Raw genomic sequence first — 19838 nt, 5'->3', positions numbered from 1 at the left:
TGAATTCTGTATTCTTGTTTGCATTGCTGATTCTTGATGAATGGGAATACATAGCCAGGACAGTGCTCTGCACCTCGAATTATCAAGCTGTGTGAAACAAAGACAGTATTAATTACTATTAAAGATGTCGTGATCTCTAGCAACTTAACTTATGCAGCTACTCTCTCCCAGATATTTCTCTGCTTGAGGCAGGAATTGCTGAGTCAGATTCTTTGCTTGTACTACACAGGTTGTGTTAAGCAGGCTGCTCTGTCTTGAGTGGGATTCTAGTTTTATTAACATCTGTAACAGTTATTGAAAGTACCATTTATTAACATTTGAAGGCAAAGTACTTCTTATTGAAATGAGGCCAAGAGTTACAAGTTTTAGAACAGTGCTACTCTTGGGAATGATGACATTTGTTGAGTAGGGTTATTGGTTGGACTTGGTGATCCCCTTGGTGATCAGGTCTTTTCCAACCTGAATGTTTCTGTCTTTCTGTGATTTCCCAGTCACCACACAGGGGAGTATCTTCAGTTAACTCTTGCTCTGACACACAGGCATTGCAATAATAGCTAGTGATAAATGCTGATTTTAACATTCCCATGTGACCACATATTCAAATGTGGTTTGTTTTGTCACAGATTCACATGTTATAGGTAAGTGGTAAGGGTGAATTGGAGGAGAGTCATGTGATTCTCCTGAAGGTGTTTATCGCTTCACTTTACCTGCGCAAGATTCAGACCCCTTTTTCTCATGACTGTGATCCAGCACAAAATGCTCAAAACCCAGAAATGTGCTGAGTACTACCTAAACCAAATAGTAATGTTTCTCATATACATTATGGGCTTCTAGCATTGTGATTCTAGTAAGATAGGATGTAGTCTTAGGATATAGTCACATAGTCTTGATAGGAGCCCTGGTAACTTGAGCTCCTTTCTGTCTGCCTTCTTGCATCACTCCATGTTCAGGGGTTTTGAAATACCCTTTAATTACGCTCTTTCATCTATCTGGAATCTCCAAGCTAATTTTTGAGCTGCTAGAAAGTTTCCTCACTGTAATTTGGTTTGAAAAGCTACTTCTAAAAATATGGCAACAATTCTGCAAAAAGCACTTTGGGATGATGTAAATAAAGGGATGTTTTTGAAGAAGGCTGTGAGTAATGACTTGATTTTCATGCTCTATGAAGCTACTAATCTTTGATGTAATGAAGATAATTTATCACTGTTACTACTTTTATGCAATGTGAATAGTAGTAAATTTTCATAACTATGTACCTTAAAGAACTCAAGTCATACTCTGAAAGCTTTAATTAAGAGAGAATATAAAGACTGTGTATTCTGGCATATCTCCTTAGAGTTTGCATATTTGGTAAGGTATTTTTCATGCTATTGACTCATTGTTAATCCTACATAGAAGAGAAGTCATATGATCTGTGAGTATGATGGAGCATAAAGACCAAACTTACATTTGCCAAATTAAAAATGGAATGTTGGCAAATTTTATACCTGTGCTGGATCTGGGTCTCTTTTCTGACACTCTGAAATACAACCATTAGATGACATGTTAAATTCCCTGAATTCCACCTATGGATGAAAATACATGAATCATGCTGCTCATCGTTTCCAAGCTCCAAAACAACAGGCTATGGCAGATTTGGCTTCTTAGCTTCTATCCTCTCTGAACTGTGAAAGAGTAACTACAGAGTTGCTTCCAAGCAGTCATTATTTGCCAAAATAAATGAAATTAATGAAATGATAGAATCCTACTTCTGTTGCTATTAAGCAGAACTTTAATTTCAGGTAAGTCCAGTGTATTTCAGATAATTTACCAACTTTGAGGCTATGAGAGTGTCTGTTTAAAGACACATGAATCCCATTTGGAATGAGACTGCACTGGAGTGAGTTGCTCTTCACAGAGCAGGAGTTAGCCTAATTTTTAAGCATCTGACATTGCTAACAGAACCTTTTTGTGTTCTAGCCTTTGTCTGCTGAAAATGTTTCTTCCCTTCTGTCCTTGCCAGGTGAGCTGGTGAGGAGAAAAACTTAAGCATCTTACTAATGATCTTAACTATCTTATTAGACATCAGACAAATACTGCAAATGCCTCAACCCCAGGGTATGCTTCATTCAGAGCTTAGACATCTGAAAGTTCAGCTGTAGACAATGAATCTCACAGAAATGGAGGCTTCTGGGTTTTTACTCAGAAATGGCTTAGAGTTTTGCTTGTGTTAACAGTTCTTACAGATTACAGGTAATATACCAGAAAGCAGTTCATGCAGAGCCTAACAGTGTTATCCATACTATATTCTTGATTCTTAAATGGTTGGTGGACAGTTGCACCTGGGAGATGGCAACCTCAGTCATTTTACCATTTCAGACTGTAATAAAATGTGGTTTTATATATTTTACTATTTAATAGCAACAGAATAAGATGACAGAGTCTCCATGTAGCCTTTCCATGGCTCTTCTGGGATTCAGTTCTCTTGGGGCTTTTCCCTTTTCTGCCTCCAGCGCAGGGCTCTCAGAGTGTTGGTTGCCTTGGTCCAGATGCAAGGCCCAGATGTGGTTTGCCTGCTAAGGCAGGCTCTTGGGCAGCTGCAACTCTGGCAGCATTTGGCTCTTCTTGCTTTCTTGGTGAGAACCAGGCAAATTGCCTACTTTCTCAGCTGGTTTAAATACTGTCCAAAGACAATTAATGCCCTTTGGTAACAGCGAAACTTGGTAACTGAACCTATAGAATGGGGCATAACCAAACATGGCTGTGGCACACACAGTTCACAGATGCGTTACAAGGTTAGTTACACATGCTGTACATTTACCTGGACCATCTGGACCCCAGGAAATGTCCAGGTTTGCACATTCACAGGTGCTTAACTCATTGTCTGGGTTAGGGCATGTTTGGGGCTTTGTCCCTTCAGGACATAGACATCCACTGTGGGAACAGATATACTCGGGTTAAGGTTGTAACAGTTTCACTGTTTGCATTTACCTGCTCTTGTTTGCTTGTTGTTTTTGTTTCTGCATCTTAAGCTGAATTCACTTTTCATATTTATGAAGGTATGCATTTGAGTACGTCGATCTAAAAATGTTCTTGGTTTGTTGAGACAATGCAATTACAAGCAGTAATGAATGGTTGCATGCATTGCCCATGAAATATGGGACCATGCATACAGCCATAATGCAAATGGAGAATAAATCTGTTAACACTAGGTTATATATAAGATTATTTATTATGCACCTCTATATTCCCTTGAGTCCCATAGTCTAGTTGTAGGCATAAGCTGTAGCTTAAGGCTGTTTTCTACACAAACAATGTATCGTTGCTAATTGATGCATGATGTTAACGTCATCACTGAGAGAATAATGGAACTGGGAGAACAATGTGTGCAGCAGTTAAAGCTATGTTCCTTGACAATGTTTCAAAAATTAGATCAAAATAAGAAAATGCTGGTGACTGAAATATTCTCAGAGAAGGGAGTCCTCTTTATTAAGCTGTTCTTTGGGAGATAAAACCTGTTTCACATCCAATAAATCAGAGTGGATTTCCTTATACCATAAAGCATTTTTTGAGATCATCACGTCTTCGTATCCATCACAAAAGCACTGAACCTACACCCTGCATTATGGATTTGGTGACTCTGGATATACAGCCCCCACAGGACTAATGATAAGATATCAGGTTGTGTCAGACTTATTTTAAGAATTTTTCTGAAAATGTATGCTCCCAAAATGCTATTTCTCTAAAAAATTTAAAATTGTTGTTTATCTGGGAAAGCTACCATTGCTGTGTATTCCCACTACACCTGGGGAATCTCTCAGTGAAAAGAATTCCACTTTCTACACATGTATCATTCCCCCCCCAAAACATGCAGAGCATTTCACAGAATGTTAGGAGCTGGAAGGGACCTCAAAAGATGCTCCAGTACAAGCCCTCTGCCAGAGCAGGATCACCTATACCAGATCACACAGGAGCGCATCCAGGAGAGTTTTGAATATCTCCAAAGAGGGAGACTCCACAGCCTCCCTGGGCAGCCTGTTTCAGTGTTCCTTCACCCTCACAGTGAAAAAATGTTTCCTCATATTTACATGGAACTTTCTGTGCCTCAAGTTCCACCTGTTGTCCTTTGTCCTGTCATTGGGCATCACTGAGAAGAGCCTGACTCCATCTTCTTGGCACTAGTGTAGACTATGGGCTAACCCAGCCTTGGGTCTGAATTTCACCATATTTTGACCAATACAGGTTCAACATAGAACCCTTGTAAGCATAGGTTTGGTATGATTATGTTCAATAGCTATTTGAATATCCTTACAGTGTGAGGAGGGAATGTGTTTGTGGCCGTATGGTGTCCATTTTCACAAGGTATGAAAACAAGCTTTTGCTCAGTGGAGCACAGCTCTTTCATACCAGCTTAGAAACTGACTGGAATTTCACATTGAAATTTTTAGCCCTAACTATAGCATTTATGTAAAAAGCTGTAGCAACTCTGGTGAGAAATCTTGAGGACTGAATTTGATGACTGTCTCTTGAGGTGTGGAGAAATACAGTAACAGAGCCTTCATTTTTCTAAGCGCAGTACTTTCCACTCAAAACATTTGTTCAGTTACTGCAGAGATGTAAAGAAAATTGATGAGCTAAATGATTTGGCAAGTATTTGTCTCTGTAACTTTATAGAAAATAAAGCTTTGGGTGCAAAGGAAGGCCTGTGCCTCTTAAAGCAGAGCCTAGATTAGAGCTTCATGTTGTATGTGTATGAGGAACTTGAGAGTGTGGTCTTCATCTTGTGGTCTTGCCTGTCTTTACATCTCTGTGTAGAGTATGAGCCAGTTTTTTAATTCAGCAAGCATTTGTTTTCACTATGAGGCCTAAAGATAACCTGTCATAGTATTCTTCTATCTAAATGGCTTGTCAAAATGCAGATTTTTACTTAGAAGTGTTTTATTTTTGTAGCTACAGTATCAACTGAGTTCGTTATAGAAGGGTTGGACTTCTTAACGTTTAACCTTTTCCAGAGTAAACCTTTATTAACACTTGTCACTTCAGAAGCCTGGCAGTCCAGACAGTAATCTTTATTCTGCTGCTGTCTTAAACAGTTTATCACTCTGACAGAACCCAATTAAAATAATAAAAAATAATCAGTGAGTGATGTCAGTGAGAAACAGAACCAGAGTTAAGATTTTTTTACTGGCTACAGTACATCTACAACTAGCTGCAAGTCTTCCTTTTCTTCACTGATGGAAGGAATGTTATTCTGCCAGCCATTATTCATTCTCAAAGAGCAGGGATAATCTTTCTTAATCCCTTGGAGGGGTTTCTTTGCAATATGTTCATTCTGAACTTTAAACCACTACTTACATAGGGCTGGATTCTGTCATGGTTTTTCCTGCCAAATAGTAGCTTCCTCCGTTAAAAATGCAATGGTAAGGACAAGAATGAAGAGAAGTAGGCTCTATGCTGCATCCTAAATGGATGAATCCAACAATATGATTTTTCACCTGCAGTTATTTTTCTTCATGAGCAATGACTTAAACTTTTTATTTTATTGCCAAATCCTTCCACTTACCTAGATGAGCACCAAGGCCTGTGGTACAGTTTTGGGGAAACTGGAGATGGAGAAAAACAAGCAAACTAAACAATTTTGTGTGTTTTTCTCATAGGTTCAGTTCCTACCACTGAAAGTAGGAGCTTTATAGCCTTTCCCTTGCCACTAGCATAAAAATACTCAGTGAGCTCTTTCAGCTGATGACTCAGTGATCACGATTCTTGTCAGAATTTTATGCAGTCCTTTAAACAAAACATTGATGTCCTTGCCTTTGTTATTTTTATAATTCTCAAACTTCAGCAAAGTCACTGTTGTCCAAATAACCAAATTTAGACAGACTATCCCTCAAGGTCCAAACGGTTCTTGTGTTTGCTTACGACAGGCATTAACACAAGAAAGAAAATTCGTTGTGCGTTGCATCCCTGTTTACCCATTAAGATCTCTTCCTTAACAGAGTGAAGAAGCTCCAGTGCATTGCCTGTTTCTCATTTTCTAAAGTTCTCACTCAATTTCCACCCCTTTTGTTTCAGCTCTGTTTTGTTTGGGGTTTTTTATGGTACCTATTTGTGAGATTAAGATTTGCTGGTTCTCATCAATTTCTCTATTTATATCTCCAAATGTAGGTTTATTAAGTGACAGAGTTTTCAGGTCCAACTTAATATTTTCAAATTGAGCAAGGCTGACCTTGAATCATTTTCTTTACTTTCCTTGTTACAGTATTTCTGTCATAAACCATCTCAGAGAGCTTATAAATGATAATGTTCCCCTATAGCTATCCCAGTTCTACACTGTCTAGGACTATTTTTGCTGATGTACATCATGTAGGCAGTTAAGGTATAGCAGCCGTAAATAGAACAAAAGTGAGAAAGTATCTTTTAACAGTTCAGTTCTTTAGGGAATCGCTCTGACAATAAAAACTACTATTTAATCAATTCTGCAGTTAAAAAACATAGACTCCTCTAATAAGTGTGGCTTCAAAAAGGAGATGCAATAGAATATCAACTTCAGTCATTTAAATCTAGGCAGACAGAGGATGTCTGAGAACAAATCACTTCATAAAGGCACTTGCATGTAAAAGGATTATTTTAACTACACATTTCAGTCTGTCATACAAGGTGGATTCTTTAGTTAGAATGTTAGTTTTGTATGAAACTTTGCTGCCTTTTCTTCTTTTCTTTTTTTCTTCCCTTTTTTTAAAACATTGGCCACAATTGCAATTCTGTTCTAAAGGATCCATAATTACAAATCCTATTATCACATACTCGATTATATGCTTGCACATATGTAAGGTTCTCTCATTTGAATTTATTCTGATTTCTTTCAATGTATTTTCTGTTACTCACACTAATTATACCAGAGAGGTGATGGATTACTTACTACTGATACACAGGAGCTGCATTGTTTATGGTTATTTTCCAGTACAGTAAGATAAAACTACTTCACTTTGAAAAAAGCCTGTTAATTGCAGAACAGTTAAGTATTCAGGCAGCTGTGTTCTTGGATTTGACTAATTGCATCCTATGCAAAGCAAGTCTTGTCAAGAAACCTGACTCATTGCCCAGTAAGAGCTCAGACATTTCCGAGATAATAGTCAACTCTGGGAAAGAGCCAAGAACAAGGGGAACTGAGGGATTTTAACTTTGTGCTAGTTATTTCAGTATATTTTGAAGAAGAAGCCTTTCTCCATGTTAATAATCTAACCCTTTCATACTTTTTTTAATTTTAGTTGATGAAGGAGTTTCCTCTGCTCAGCATGTTCAACATTCATGAAAACCTACTAGAGGCTTTGTTGGAACTGCAAGCATACGCAGATGTCCAGGCAGTCTTAGCAAAGTACGATGGTAAGTTCATATATATTTGTATTTTCTCTATATGATATACACAGAAGCAGTGTTTCTAAGTCAAATTCTTAAAATTTAGGAAGCACTGTACTTAAGGAGATGGCACAAGCTTCATAGATTGCCTTACACAGTACTTAATTCAAAGATTAAATATGGTGCATTTTTTCTTCCGACCTATGCTTAATTCATTGTTCAGGGTAGCGAAGCTCACTTACTAGCAGTTCTTCAGTGTTTCCTTGGCTTTCTGTTGGTGTTTAATGAATGACTATTTAGGTTTTGCAGATTTTTTTATTGCATGCTATTCAAATCTTGCCTGAAGAAGGGATTATCAGTCCACAGATCCCTTGTGGACTTTTCTGTGAATGTCAGCTTGGTAGCCTACAAGTGTTTTACAGGCATTAATAGGTATAACTTCATGAAAATCTAGCATCAGACTTCCTGCCTTATGGGGAAAACTTGTAAAGCTCAGAAGACTGGGTGAACTTTCCACAGTGAATTTCAGTCTTTTTCAGTGAGTATTAATTTATGCAGCATTACATCATTTCTTTCGTTCAAGGCACAGTGCCTGCTGCTTTCAGCTTTAGCCCTGTGGACTTAAGCTGAAGACACCAGGGTCTTAAGAAAAAAGAAAGGACAGAATAAAAAGCACCAACTGGCACACTTTGTTTAGTTTAAGTGAAACAATTTTCCTTGTATTGCATAGAAACTTTGTGACAGAAATCAGAATGCAATCCAATTCTCTTGAGCAGTGTTCATCAACCTGCACAGTGCCATTCTTCATCTCTTCAGGTAGTCTCTGGTTTACTCAGTGTCCACATTCCAGGCTCTGCAACAAATGAATCAAGAGCCTTGCAGCTTTCAGTTTCCGGCTGAGTTACTACAGAGTCCTCATTCATCCTCAGGAAAGTCTCATTCTGTGCATTGGAGTGCAGCAAGAGAGTTTATGAAAGGAATACTCTGCAATTGTGTAACTGAAAAAAAAAAGATCGTATCAGATATGAATCACATAGCTGAATTAAGTAAAACCAGCCTTAATTTGGCTGTTTCTTAACTCTCTCTAGGTTGATCTTGTAGCCTTTAAAATGTTCTTAATTACTGTCTCTCACAGTCTTCCCTGTGTTCTTTGAACAGAGATTTTAAGACCTTTAACTTCCAAAGTTACTCTTGTATAAATGGCTACCAGTATGTGCTCTGGAGCCTGTATCCACAGTGCTTTAGCCATTCTTTGATTCTTTGAAGAAATTGTCTTTTCCAGCCTTCCTTTAGTTGATCTCCTGATTTGTCTTAATACTTTTCACCTGCATAGTCAGTTTCTGCTTTCGTCTGCTCCCAGTTCCTACCAGAGGTTCCCTGTTCAGCCATTACTGCTCATTCTAAGTTCCATCTTCTGCCTTTCCTACCTACCTATCCCAATCTTCTCTTCAGGGTAGTGATGGTCACAAAGCATCTTCCTATGCACTTTCCAAGTTCTGCCTTACCAGACATCTTTTCCAGCTATCCTTTTCTCTGTGGCTTCTGCCCCTTCTTCATTTGCCCGTTCTCTGCTGCCTTCTCCCAGTACCAAAAGGCAGACAGTAATTGCTCACACAGACAGAGGTGTCTCGCTGTCAGCCGCAATAACTTGCCCCATATCGTCATGTGGAGCAGTGGCAAAAAGATGATTCTTTGATGAGCCAAGAATCTTTGGAGAGTATAAACAAAAAACTTGCAGAATGTTCCACTGAATATGTGCTAACTGCTTTCTTGTAATTTGAGAAATTAAGATACATTTTAATGAGACTAGCAATAGACCATTGACTTGATACTAACATAATCATCCTGGCAAATTTCAGACTCTTGCAGTAGTCTGTCACACATTGAGGCAAATAAGCTACTGATTACATGCAACATTAGTGGTAGTTATGTATACTAGTCCAGCCTGGAATGTTTTCAACTTTTTCTGGAGTCAAATAATTATAAGTGGAGATCCAAACATTACCTAGGCCTTTGACTACTGTCGTCCAGTAGCAATAATGACTTGGGGAGAGATCTTGGTTGTGTTTAGTCTGGTTGAAGAAATATGCAGTTGAAGTGGTAAGATTGCAGTCTTTCTTGTAGCTTCATGTATTTCAGTAATTTTTGTGACAGGTGTAGATCCCCATGGACTTTGTTTTGGCACAGTGAAAAGAAAGTAAATAGAATGCCCATTTTCATGCCCCAGGCATCACAGGATGTTGGTACCTTCTCATCTTTAATGTATTACATAATTTTCCTGGGCAACAGCAGAATTGTGACAGAACAGTGTAGTAAGCCATGCCTTCTCAAAATCTCAGTCTAAACTCTTGTGCCAGCTCTACTTTTGGATAGTAAAGCACTGATCCATATTTTTAAACAATACCATGGTGACACTTTGTGTCATGGAAATGCACTGAATGTGCATTTTGTTTTCTTGAAAGTATCTGATAGAGTCAAAACTGACATTGTAAATATAATAAATGAGGCTTTTCAAAATAAAACCACTTTTTTTTCTGTTTGAACCTGTGCAGTTTCAAGTTCTGCTTTGACATGTAAACCAAGGTGTATGTCTATACTCGGTATGCACAAGGATTCAGCAAACACAGACTTAACCAGTATAAACCTTAACAGTTCATGAGTCTCAGAAGGCCCATCTCAGGGAGTCTCAGCTCATTTTAGAAGTCATCAGCTTCATGTGTTGTAAGATTTATTGGAATATAAAACAATGAACTCATTTAGACCCTCCAATCTGCAGTTTCTGTTAGTCCCACTCTACTGCCCTTTTTTTGATGAAGACCAAACTTGATTTATTGTATTTTGATAACATTTGAACAAATTATTTCCTTGAGCAGTTTGCCCCTGCCCTGGCCTAAAAAGTTAGATTACATTATGCAAAACCTCAGCCTGTGCAGGCAGACACACTGCTTTACTAAAAGCCATGTGTTAAATTGTGTTTATGTTATGTACCTGGCAACACAGCTGATGTCCATACTCATTATTCATGGAAAAAGGGCCTCATTAGTGGGGCAGCATACACTGTTGCTGAGCTACATCGTTATGGTTTCAGAGTTCAGTGTCTGTCAATAGAGTGCAGATGACCTAAATACTGTTGAATTCCAAAAAGATTTTTGGCTCTGATTTAACACATATCAGTGTTATTTACAGCAGAAATAGTTGTGACTGCTAAAAAGACTGTTCTTGATGGAATAAGCTTCTGGTGTTTATAGTAGATAAAGTTTCTCTGCTCCTCTTTCTTTGCTTTTTAAAGACTTTTTTCCAGTGGAGTAGGTGTGCTTGTTGTGATGCTTAGAGCAAATATTTGTTACCTTCTTCGGGCAGTCAGTTGCTTTGATGGTTACTATCTAGTAACCTGAGCACTGTGTGAAAACTCAGACCTTTCTGGCAATTGACAAGTCAGATTTAAAAAGAATAGCTGCCCATTCAACAGATCCTCCCTAAACGTGTCCTTGCTTTCCTTTTCTAAAATGACAGTGGCTTCCAGTGAGACTATAACCCTGCTGGTTAGCAGAAGGAACACCTTACACAAATTCACCTTCCCCTTCCCCCCTTTCCAAAGAAGGAGAAATACCATGTCCCTGTGAAGACAAGAGTCCCAAATTCAGAGTTGAGAAGATAATTTAGACCAACAGATACATAGGAAGAAAGTGGTTTGAAATACTAGAGATCTTTTTCCACTCTAGGCTATGACAAAGTAATGGCTTACTTTGAGGAATACTGTTTCAATTAATGCCAAATCAAAATGCAGGACTTTGAAGAGACACTTTAGAAACAGTGTTCTTTCACTTGGAGCACTTTCAGCTTAGTGAAATGTAGAGACATTAGTTCTCTAAAGTGTAGCCTACTCAGGGCTACTCTCCTTTCTCCAGACCCTTTCTGTCTAATTTCTTCTTGTCCTTACAGACTTATGAAATGGGTAAATTCTATTTACATTGGACTTCAAGATACTCCTTTTGTAAAGAGTTTCAAATTGGTGAACCAGTTGCATGAAATCTTCAGTTATATTAGCTGTGGCCTTCAGAGTTTTGGTGTATATGTATGTATTTCACACCACAGCATCACTCCATCACTTTCATTACTTGCCATGATTGTATTTGGTATTTTTGACACACATTCTGCCTGGTGGTGCTAACTGGGTAGATGTTCTAAGTGCAAGAAATTATTTTCTTCTGACTTGAAGGTGTAGCAAGTGGCAGTACAGAAGCAACCATTATCTCATACACACTATTTTGTAATCCTTTGGTCTTTGAAAGAGAGACTGTAAGAGAAAGTTCCTCTTAATTAAGGTCATACAAAAGCATAGTCTACCTTCTCACCTCTTTGCTCAGAGAGGTCATGGAACAGATGGTCCTAGAAGCAATGCTAAAATGCATGGGGGAAGGGAGGTGATTCAAGAAAGCCAGCATGGCTTCACCACTGGCAAGTCCTGCCTCACCAGCCTAGTGGCTTTCTACAGTGGAGTGACTACATCAGTGGATAAGGGAAGACTAACAGATGTCATCTATCTTGACTTCCATGAAGCTTTGATACAGTCCCCCACAACATCTTTTTCTCTAAACTGGGGAGATATGGATAAGTGTTAAAAGGATATATTTCCTTTATTTATAAACTATATCATTGTATCATAGGATCAGTCAGAGTTAGAAGGGACCACAAGGATCATCTAGTTCCAACCCCCCTGCCATGGGCAGGGACACCCCACACTAGATCAGGCTATGGCACTATTAATCAAAATTTTACTAATCTTTTATTAATATGAAATTTGCCAAATGTATCAAAATGTTTGATGTACAATATATGTACATCATATATTAGAATATATTTGCAATGGGAATGTACAGTATTTGGGCAAAGTGCAAGGTCCTGCACCTAGGTTGGGACAATCATCAGTACCAGTACAGGCTGGGGGATGATGAGTTCATGACACTTGGTGCCATTGTTTAGTAGTCACAAGATCTGGGTGCCAGGTTGGACTTGATGATCTTTAAGGTCTCTTACAACCTTAGTGATTCTATGATCAAGACCAGCCCTGCAGAAAAGGACTTGGAGGTACTGGTGGAAAAGAAGCTGGACATGAGAATAGAATAGAATAGAATAGAATAGAATAGAATAGAATAGAATAGAATAGAATAGAATAGAATAGACCAGACCAGACCAGGTTGGAAGAGACTTTCAAGGTCATCATGTCCAACCCATCATCCAACACCACCTAATCAACTAAACCATGCAACCAAGCACCCTATTAAGTCTCCTCCTGAACACCTCCAGTGATGGTGACCCCACCACCTCCTCGGGCAGCCCATGAGCACTTGCAGCCCAGAAGGCAAACTGTATCCTGGGCTGCATCAAAAGAAATGTGGCCAGCAGATCGACAGAGGGGTGATTCTGCCACTCGTCTCTGGTGAGACTTCACCCAGGGTACTGTGTCCAGCTCTGGAGTCCTCAACACAGGAAGACCATAGACCTGCTGGAGCAGGTAGAAAGGGGAGTCAAAAATATGATCAGAGGGCTGGAGCACCTCTCATGTAAAGATAGGCTGAGAAAGTTTGGGTTGTTCAGCCTGGAAAAGAGAAGGCTCTGAGGAGACTTTATAGTAGCCTTCTAGTACCTGAGGGGGACCTGTAAAGAAGCTGGGGAGGTTTGCAAGGCCATGTAGCACTAGGACGAGGGTAAATGGTTTTAAACTGGGCAGGGTAGATTTAGGTTAGACATTGGGAGGATGTTCTTCACAATGAGGGAAATGAAATACTGGAATGTGTTTCCCAGAGATGTGGTGGAGGCCCCACCCCTGGAGATATGCAAGGGCAAACTGGATGGGGCCCTGAGCAACCTTGTCTAGTTAAAAATGTCCCTGATCACTGCAGTGGGGATGGGACAAGATAACCTTTGAGGGTCCATTCCAAGCCAATGCACATTATCAGTCTATGATTTTCCAGGAGATACAAATTAGGTAAGACCTCCAGTTTGTAACAGCAGTATCAAGAGAGTGGTTTGTCTGGGGTTTTTTAACATTATGTCTTACTCAGCTCCTGCTTCTAAGAACTAGTATCTTTCCTCTATGTTGAAATCACTTACCACTTCAGCTAGTTCTGTGTGTCTGTTCATAGCATCCGGTCCCTTTTTTAGCCATATGATTCTGTGGAGTTTGTGTTTCCTGTGCAAAAGCACAGAAAGTCTAAACTAATTATACTAATCTTGTTTTTTTCTAATTTTGTGTAGCATAAACGATTCCTTCCCCTCTGTATGCATTTAGGATTGAACTTGGTCAAATCTAAAGGGCCAACATCTGCCTAGTTGCATATGAAATGTTTACAACCAGCAGTGACCTTCAAAATCTTTCCATTACTGAAAGTTTAGGTCTTGGTTGTGGTCATGGCAAAATAAACACTTTTTGTTTGCACTGAAATGTTTTTCCCATCCTATCAGGGGACTGAAATTCAGCCCCTCACATACACAGTGGCTCTGTGTTTGAGTGGGGTGTTTCCCACCACTAAGGAAGAGTGTCAGAAGCACAGCAAATCAGGATTGCTTTATTTTGCAAGCAGAAAGTAAGCATTAGGTCATTGTGTTCATAGTTTTGCTCCCTCCAGCGTGTTTTGTGCCACATTTTGTGGAAAAATGCAGTGCCTATTCTCATGGGAGATAATACTACAGGATATTAGATCTTTCTGACAAAGTGTCTTTCCCCTGATACTCAGTTCATACTTTATTTTATTGAATTCCATCCCCTTACTCTTGCTTTTAACCATTTGTATCAGCTTAATTCACTTTCTTCCTTAATGTTTGTGCCTTTATAGATGATTACATCTCTCTTCTGTCATCACGGATCCAGCCTGCACGTATTTATTTGCTATAGCACTTTCAGTCTTTTCCATAACTAGTTCTTCCTACCACCTGTGGAAGAGCTGACAATCTAGCCTGTGGGTGCAGGGAATTGGGGGGAGTTCTGTGCTGACAGGGCAAGTTTTGGCAAGACAGGCTGAGGGAAGAGAAAATCAGAGCTGAAGTTCAGCCCAAGTCATAGCACAATATACTTTCTGTATTCCACCATTTTTTTGTTTTGTTTTGTTTTACCTCTTTGTATAATTTCTTCCAGTTTCTCAGTATAAGTTCAATTACATATTTGGAAATATGTGAATGATTCCAGCAACTTAGTGTAGTCACTCTCCAATGCTATATGCAGTTTTACCGTGCAAATTACAGCCCTAGATCTACAGCCTATTTCAGCATTTAAATCCTATTAATATTGATATTTCCCTCTCTGAAGTTAAGCCCATGGAAATCTGTATTGTTGACTTGTCAATAGAATACACTGTGGTGTCAAAACCACAGTATCACAGTATCACCAAGGTAGGAAGAGACCTCAAAGATCAAGTCCAACCTGTCACCACAGACCTCATGACTAGAACATGGCACCAAGTGCAACATCCAATCCCCTCTTGAATACCTCCAGGGACAGTGACTCCACCACCTCCCTGGGCAGCACATTCCAATGACGAATGACTCTCTCCGTGAAGAGCTTTCTCCTCACCTCGAGCTTAAACTTCCACTGGTGCAGCTTGAGGCTGTGTCCTCTTGTTCTGGTGCTGGTTGCTAGAGAGAAGAGACCAACCCCTTCCTGGCTACAACCACCTTTCAGGTAGTTGTAGAGAGCAATGAGGTCCCCCCTGAGCCTCCTCTTCTCCAGGCTAAACAATCCCAGCTCCCTCAGCCTCTCCTTATAGGGCTTGTGCTCAAGGCCTCTCCCCAGCCTTGTTGCCCTTCTCTGGACACGTTCAAGTGTTTCGATGTCCTTCAACTGAGGGGCCCAGAACTGGACACAGTACTCAAGGGAGTACTCAAGGGAGGGAAACACTGTAATGCTGCATGAGAAGAAAAGGTGACTTCTGTAGTAAAATTTACAGACCCCTTGGTTTGTTCTACCAAAAGTGTATTCATTATTTTGCCTAACGTAAAATGTAGTTGGTTTTTACAACGTCAATGCATATTTCAGGCTGGATGAAGCCTTCATTGCCCATGGCAGGAAGGTTGGAGTAGATGATCTCTAAGGTCCCTTCCAACCTAAAGCATTCCATGGTTCTGTGATCAGTGACTAGATTTTGCATTTATTAATAATTAAAGCAATTGCAACATGTCTGTCTCTTTACATTTAGGACCTTCTGATGCCTTGGTTAGGGGATATTACACCAGTCTACATCTAGTCTCATTATTGCTATTGTATGAGAACAATAGATCTCGTGGCCTATTGAACTGATGGTATATTCTGGGTATCTTGAATCAGAGCAGCAGTGACATTATGGCTGCAAATTTCTGTCTGTAGTATCTTTCCAACAGATCACAAGCAACCACCTAAGCAGCTAATGACTAGTAAGAATTCAGTTTCCCAACCCTCCTCATGGCTGACTGGGGTTGATTGAAAGAAAATGCTCAGAAATTAAGTCTTCGGTCATGTTATGCTCTGTTTAAAGATACAAGCAGTAAGGAAGAAGGAGGGCCTTTTTTTGGATTGACACATCAGTTCCTATTAGGCAAAAATATCCTGATGGTTTTGACAAGAGAATAGCAGTCACATCTTTCAGCACATTGTGAGGGCTCCACAAGTAATCACAGTAGGGTGGGAAACAGTACATGTGAAGATACTTTGCCAGATGGCTCACAGAGCTGGACACAGTCATTTATGAAAAACTTCACTTTGGTTCCTGATAGAGGATGTGTCTCTTAGGACTAGTTTAGATTTGAGTCCTTTGCTAAATTCAAGTTTTAATCTGACACAATTGTTTTATGCTTTTCTGTAAAATAGAATGGTCCACTTTCAGAGATGAAGCCTAAATTCTCTGAAGATTTTAAAGTATTGTAGTAATCTGATCAGATCTAGCAGAACCAAATACTTACAGTCTAATATGGAGCAAACAAAAGGCAGAACACTTTTGGAAGGAAGCTGGCATGGACATTCTGAGAGCTATCTCCACAGCAACATAAACATGAACATTTGTATGTATTTCTTCTGTTGCCAAGGGACTGTAGGTATTAGTCTCAAATACTTGCTGCTTGCTCATTAGGAGCATAGTACTGGAAGAGGCCTCCCTGGTTGAGTAAGGTCCCTGGCCGCTGTGTTCACCACATAATATTATCCCTTACAGGAGCTGAGCAAGTTCCATCCTTAGCTATTAGCTATTTTGTTTGCCTCACTATTCTACCTGGAAATCATAGAATCAATAAGGTTGGAAGAGACCTCAAAGATCATCAAATCCAACCTGTCACCACAGACAATCCAATCCCCTCTTGAACATCTCCAGGGGTGGTGACACCACCACCTCCCTGGGCAGCCCATTCCAATGTAGAAGGTGTCCCTGCCAATGGCAGGGAGATTTGAAGTAGATGATCTTTAAGATCCCTTCCAACCCAAACCATTTTGTGATTCTCTAAAGCCTGGACAAACACTTTTGGTCTTTTTGATTTTTCTATGCGTGGATTGTCTTTTACCTGGGAAAATGTATTTCTGGGGACTTCTAGGTAGACCTCTTGTTTTTTGTCATTTATGCAAAAATTATGTAAAGGTCAGATCCTGAACCAGCATTACTAGGTTTGAACTGATGCAGGCAAAAATATTTCCTGTGAGGGAATGATGGCTTGGTAGCCCAGAGAAACACTTACAGGTAAGAGGAATATTAAGGTATTGTGTTGGCCCATTGAAAATGGTGTAAATGACAGCACATTGTTGGTTTTCTTGGTTGGTTGGTATGTTGTTTTTTTTTTTCTCATCCATCTAACTTTCACTCTATTTGTGATTTAATGAGTAAGGTTTATGTTCTGAAAAAGGTTATTTCTGTTTACTGGAAATAACATTTAACCCCCTAGTACTATGGCAGAGCTGGTATAAACAGGGTTATTGAAAGAGCTTATAAATATTTTCTTCTGTCACTGAAGATGTCTGTGTCCATAGCTAGCTTCTGTTTGTGGAGTAATTACTGTATTTATCACCCAAACTGCTTTGCATGCTGTTGATTTTAATTACTAGTCACTAAAATTACATATCAGTGAAACTAGTTGGAATATATTACAAGGGAGCCTTCAGTAAGATCTTTACATCTCATACTTGAAGTGCAAGAGCATAAGAAGACAATAGAGAGGATTAACAGGTACCATTTTCAAAGTGCCTCAGTCATAATGGCAACATTTTCTGTCTGGTAGATCAGCATTCTGCTTGCTTACTTGTTTGTTAGTAAGTGAAAGGTGGTGCCTGCTGATCTATGACTTGCTTGTCCTCTTTAACTCCTCTTTGGAGTCTTAGGATTCAGTAAATCATTAATTTCTCTTAACCCTGAAGTTGCCAAGCTAATTTAATCTTTCTAATCAATTGTAACAACGAACTGAGGGATGGCTAGTTATGTAGAAATGAGTCAGATTAGCTGCTCTTCACTTTCATAGTGGGCCTACTCCAATGCCTTGTTTTTATTACACTGTGCATTTGCTGTTTACTTCATGAAGCTATAATATTGCAATATGCAGAGGTGTTTGCAGAATCCAACCTTTTGGGGGGATGTTCTTTTCAACTTTTGTTTGTTTTGTTTAACTGTAATTTGCTGGAATATGTTTGTCACTACATAGTAAGTGTCTGCTGGGTAGATGGAATAGGAATAGGAATAGGAATAGGAATAGGAATAGGAATAGGAATAGGAATAGGAATAGGAATAGGAATAGGAATAGGAATAGGAATAGGAATAGGAATAGGAATAGGAATAGGAATAGGAATAGGAATAGACCAGGTTGGAAAAGACCTTTGAGATCATCGAGTCCAACCTATCATCCAACACTATCTAATCAACTAAACTATGGCACCAAGCACCCCATCCAGTCTCTTCCTAAACACTTCCAGTGATGGTGACTCCACCACCTCCCTGGGCAGGCCATTCCAATGGCCAGTCACTCTTTCTATGAAGAACTTCTTCCTAACATCCAGCCTAAACCTCCCCTGGTGCAGCTTGAGACTGCGTCCTCTTGTTCTCCTTTGTAACAGCAGGAGCAAATCTATAACTCCAATCTGTTAAGCAGCATTCCTCTCTACTTGTTGGTTGTTTTGTGTGAAATTACTGGTAAAGAACAGATAAATACTATGTTTACCTAATGGATTAAGTCAGGTTAATGGCCTTAGATACTACTTAGATTTTTTTGTTAAGTAGGGAAAAATTAATGTATCCCAGGTTACCTATACATTTAGACATGAAGTAATTAATTCTTTCATCATATTTCTCTCATGTCACTCTTTGAATTCATTCTCTAAGGAACTCAGTTGCTGCTTAAATAACAGTTCCACTTGTCATTGACCGTAGGCTTTAAATTAAAGTCTGTATATCGGATGGGAGTTTAAAAATCCATGTGACATGGAAGTACAGGTCCTAAGATCAGAAAGTATTCTGATTTCATGTAGTAATTTTATACATACCATGCATACTCTGAAGTATCAATTAAACATTTTTCTTTCTGCAGACTTACATTTTCACATGCTCACTTTTTTCTTTCTTTTCAACAGATATAAGCTTACCAAAATCAGCAACAATATGCTACACAGCTGCATTGCTCAAAGCCAGAGCTGTCTCTGACAAGTAAGTGCATAAGAACCACTGTCCAGCAAAATTCCTAATTTAACTCAAGATTTCTCACAGCTGAGCCCACACCCTAACAATCTGCTGGGATAGCAGGAGAATTCAGTCCTGCAGTAAATTCATAAATTACTATATATAAGAAAACCTGCAGTGATCAAACATTGCACTTCAAATATTACAGAAGAAGAAAAGAAGTAGCATGAATTCAATTCTTGTTGCAGTTATGTGTATACTGTCTGGGTGAGCTTTGACTTCCTAGACAGTATAATGAAGATGCATCTAGAAGGTGTGTGGCCAAACCTCTTCAACTTTGTATAAATGTGACCACAAAAAGGTAGTAAGTACATGTTGATGCACTGGTAGCAATGTCATTTTACAAGTGCTGTCAAATGACTACTCATTAAATAGCAGCAGGTGGATTTAGCATTCCTGTGTCAGGGATTCTGAAAGGCAGATGACATTCATATTTTTAGAGACACTAGTATCTGCTCATTCCTGTTATGATTTTCTCTTGGGTCTCAACCTTCCAAGGTGCTGAGTACATCTACTTGATGTCTGTTGACTTGGGAGCACTGGCCTGCTCTGAAAGGGTGCCTAGAGCCTTATGAGAATAAAATTCCTGATTCAGCTCTCAGATGCCTCCACACAAATCCCAGGCAGAGTTTTGTCTGTGCACCTGAGGGTTGAATGCTTCCCTAAAGTTGGAAAGCAAGTAGAGTGGAAAGCCATTTTCTTGACTGACATCCTGACAGTTTTTGCTTTTAAAGTGTATGTACACATCAAGATCTAAGTAATTTTTCTTTCATTCTTTTTGTCCTGTAGATCGCCAGTACCTACTGCAACATCTTTCCTCCCTACACA

General features: G+C 39.3%; 1 protein-coding gene across 1 annotated transcript in view; it reads left to right on the top strand.

The window, feature by feature from the left end:
• The window catches only part of ST7 (suppression of tumorigenicity 7), a 149820-nt gene that overhangs the window by 103196 nt on the left and 26786 nt on the right, over positions 1 to 19838 (top strand). The window contains 2 exon segments of the mRNA XM_068169835.1: positions 7248 to 7362; positions 18905 to 18977. Coding sequence (XP_068025936.1) covers positions 7248 to 7362; positions 18905 to 18977 — 188 coding nt within the window.

This window comes from Melanerpes formicivorus, unplaced genomic scaffold (genome assembly GCF_026170545.1).
Source record: "Melanerpes formicivorus ecotype bairdi unplaced genomic scaffold, bMelFor1.0.p_v2 SCAF_3, whole genome shotgun sequence".
Taxonomy (NCBI): domain Eukaryota; kingdom Metazoa; phylum Chordata; class Aves; order Piciformes; family Picidae; genus Melanerpes; species Melanerpes formicivorus.
This window is presented reverse-complemented; position numbering and strand designations above follow the sequence as displayed.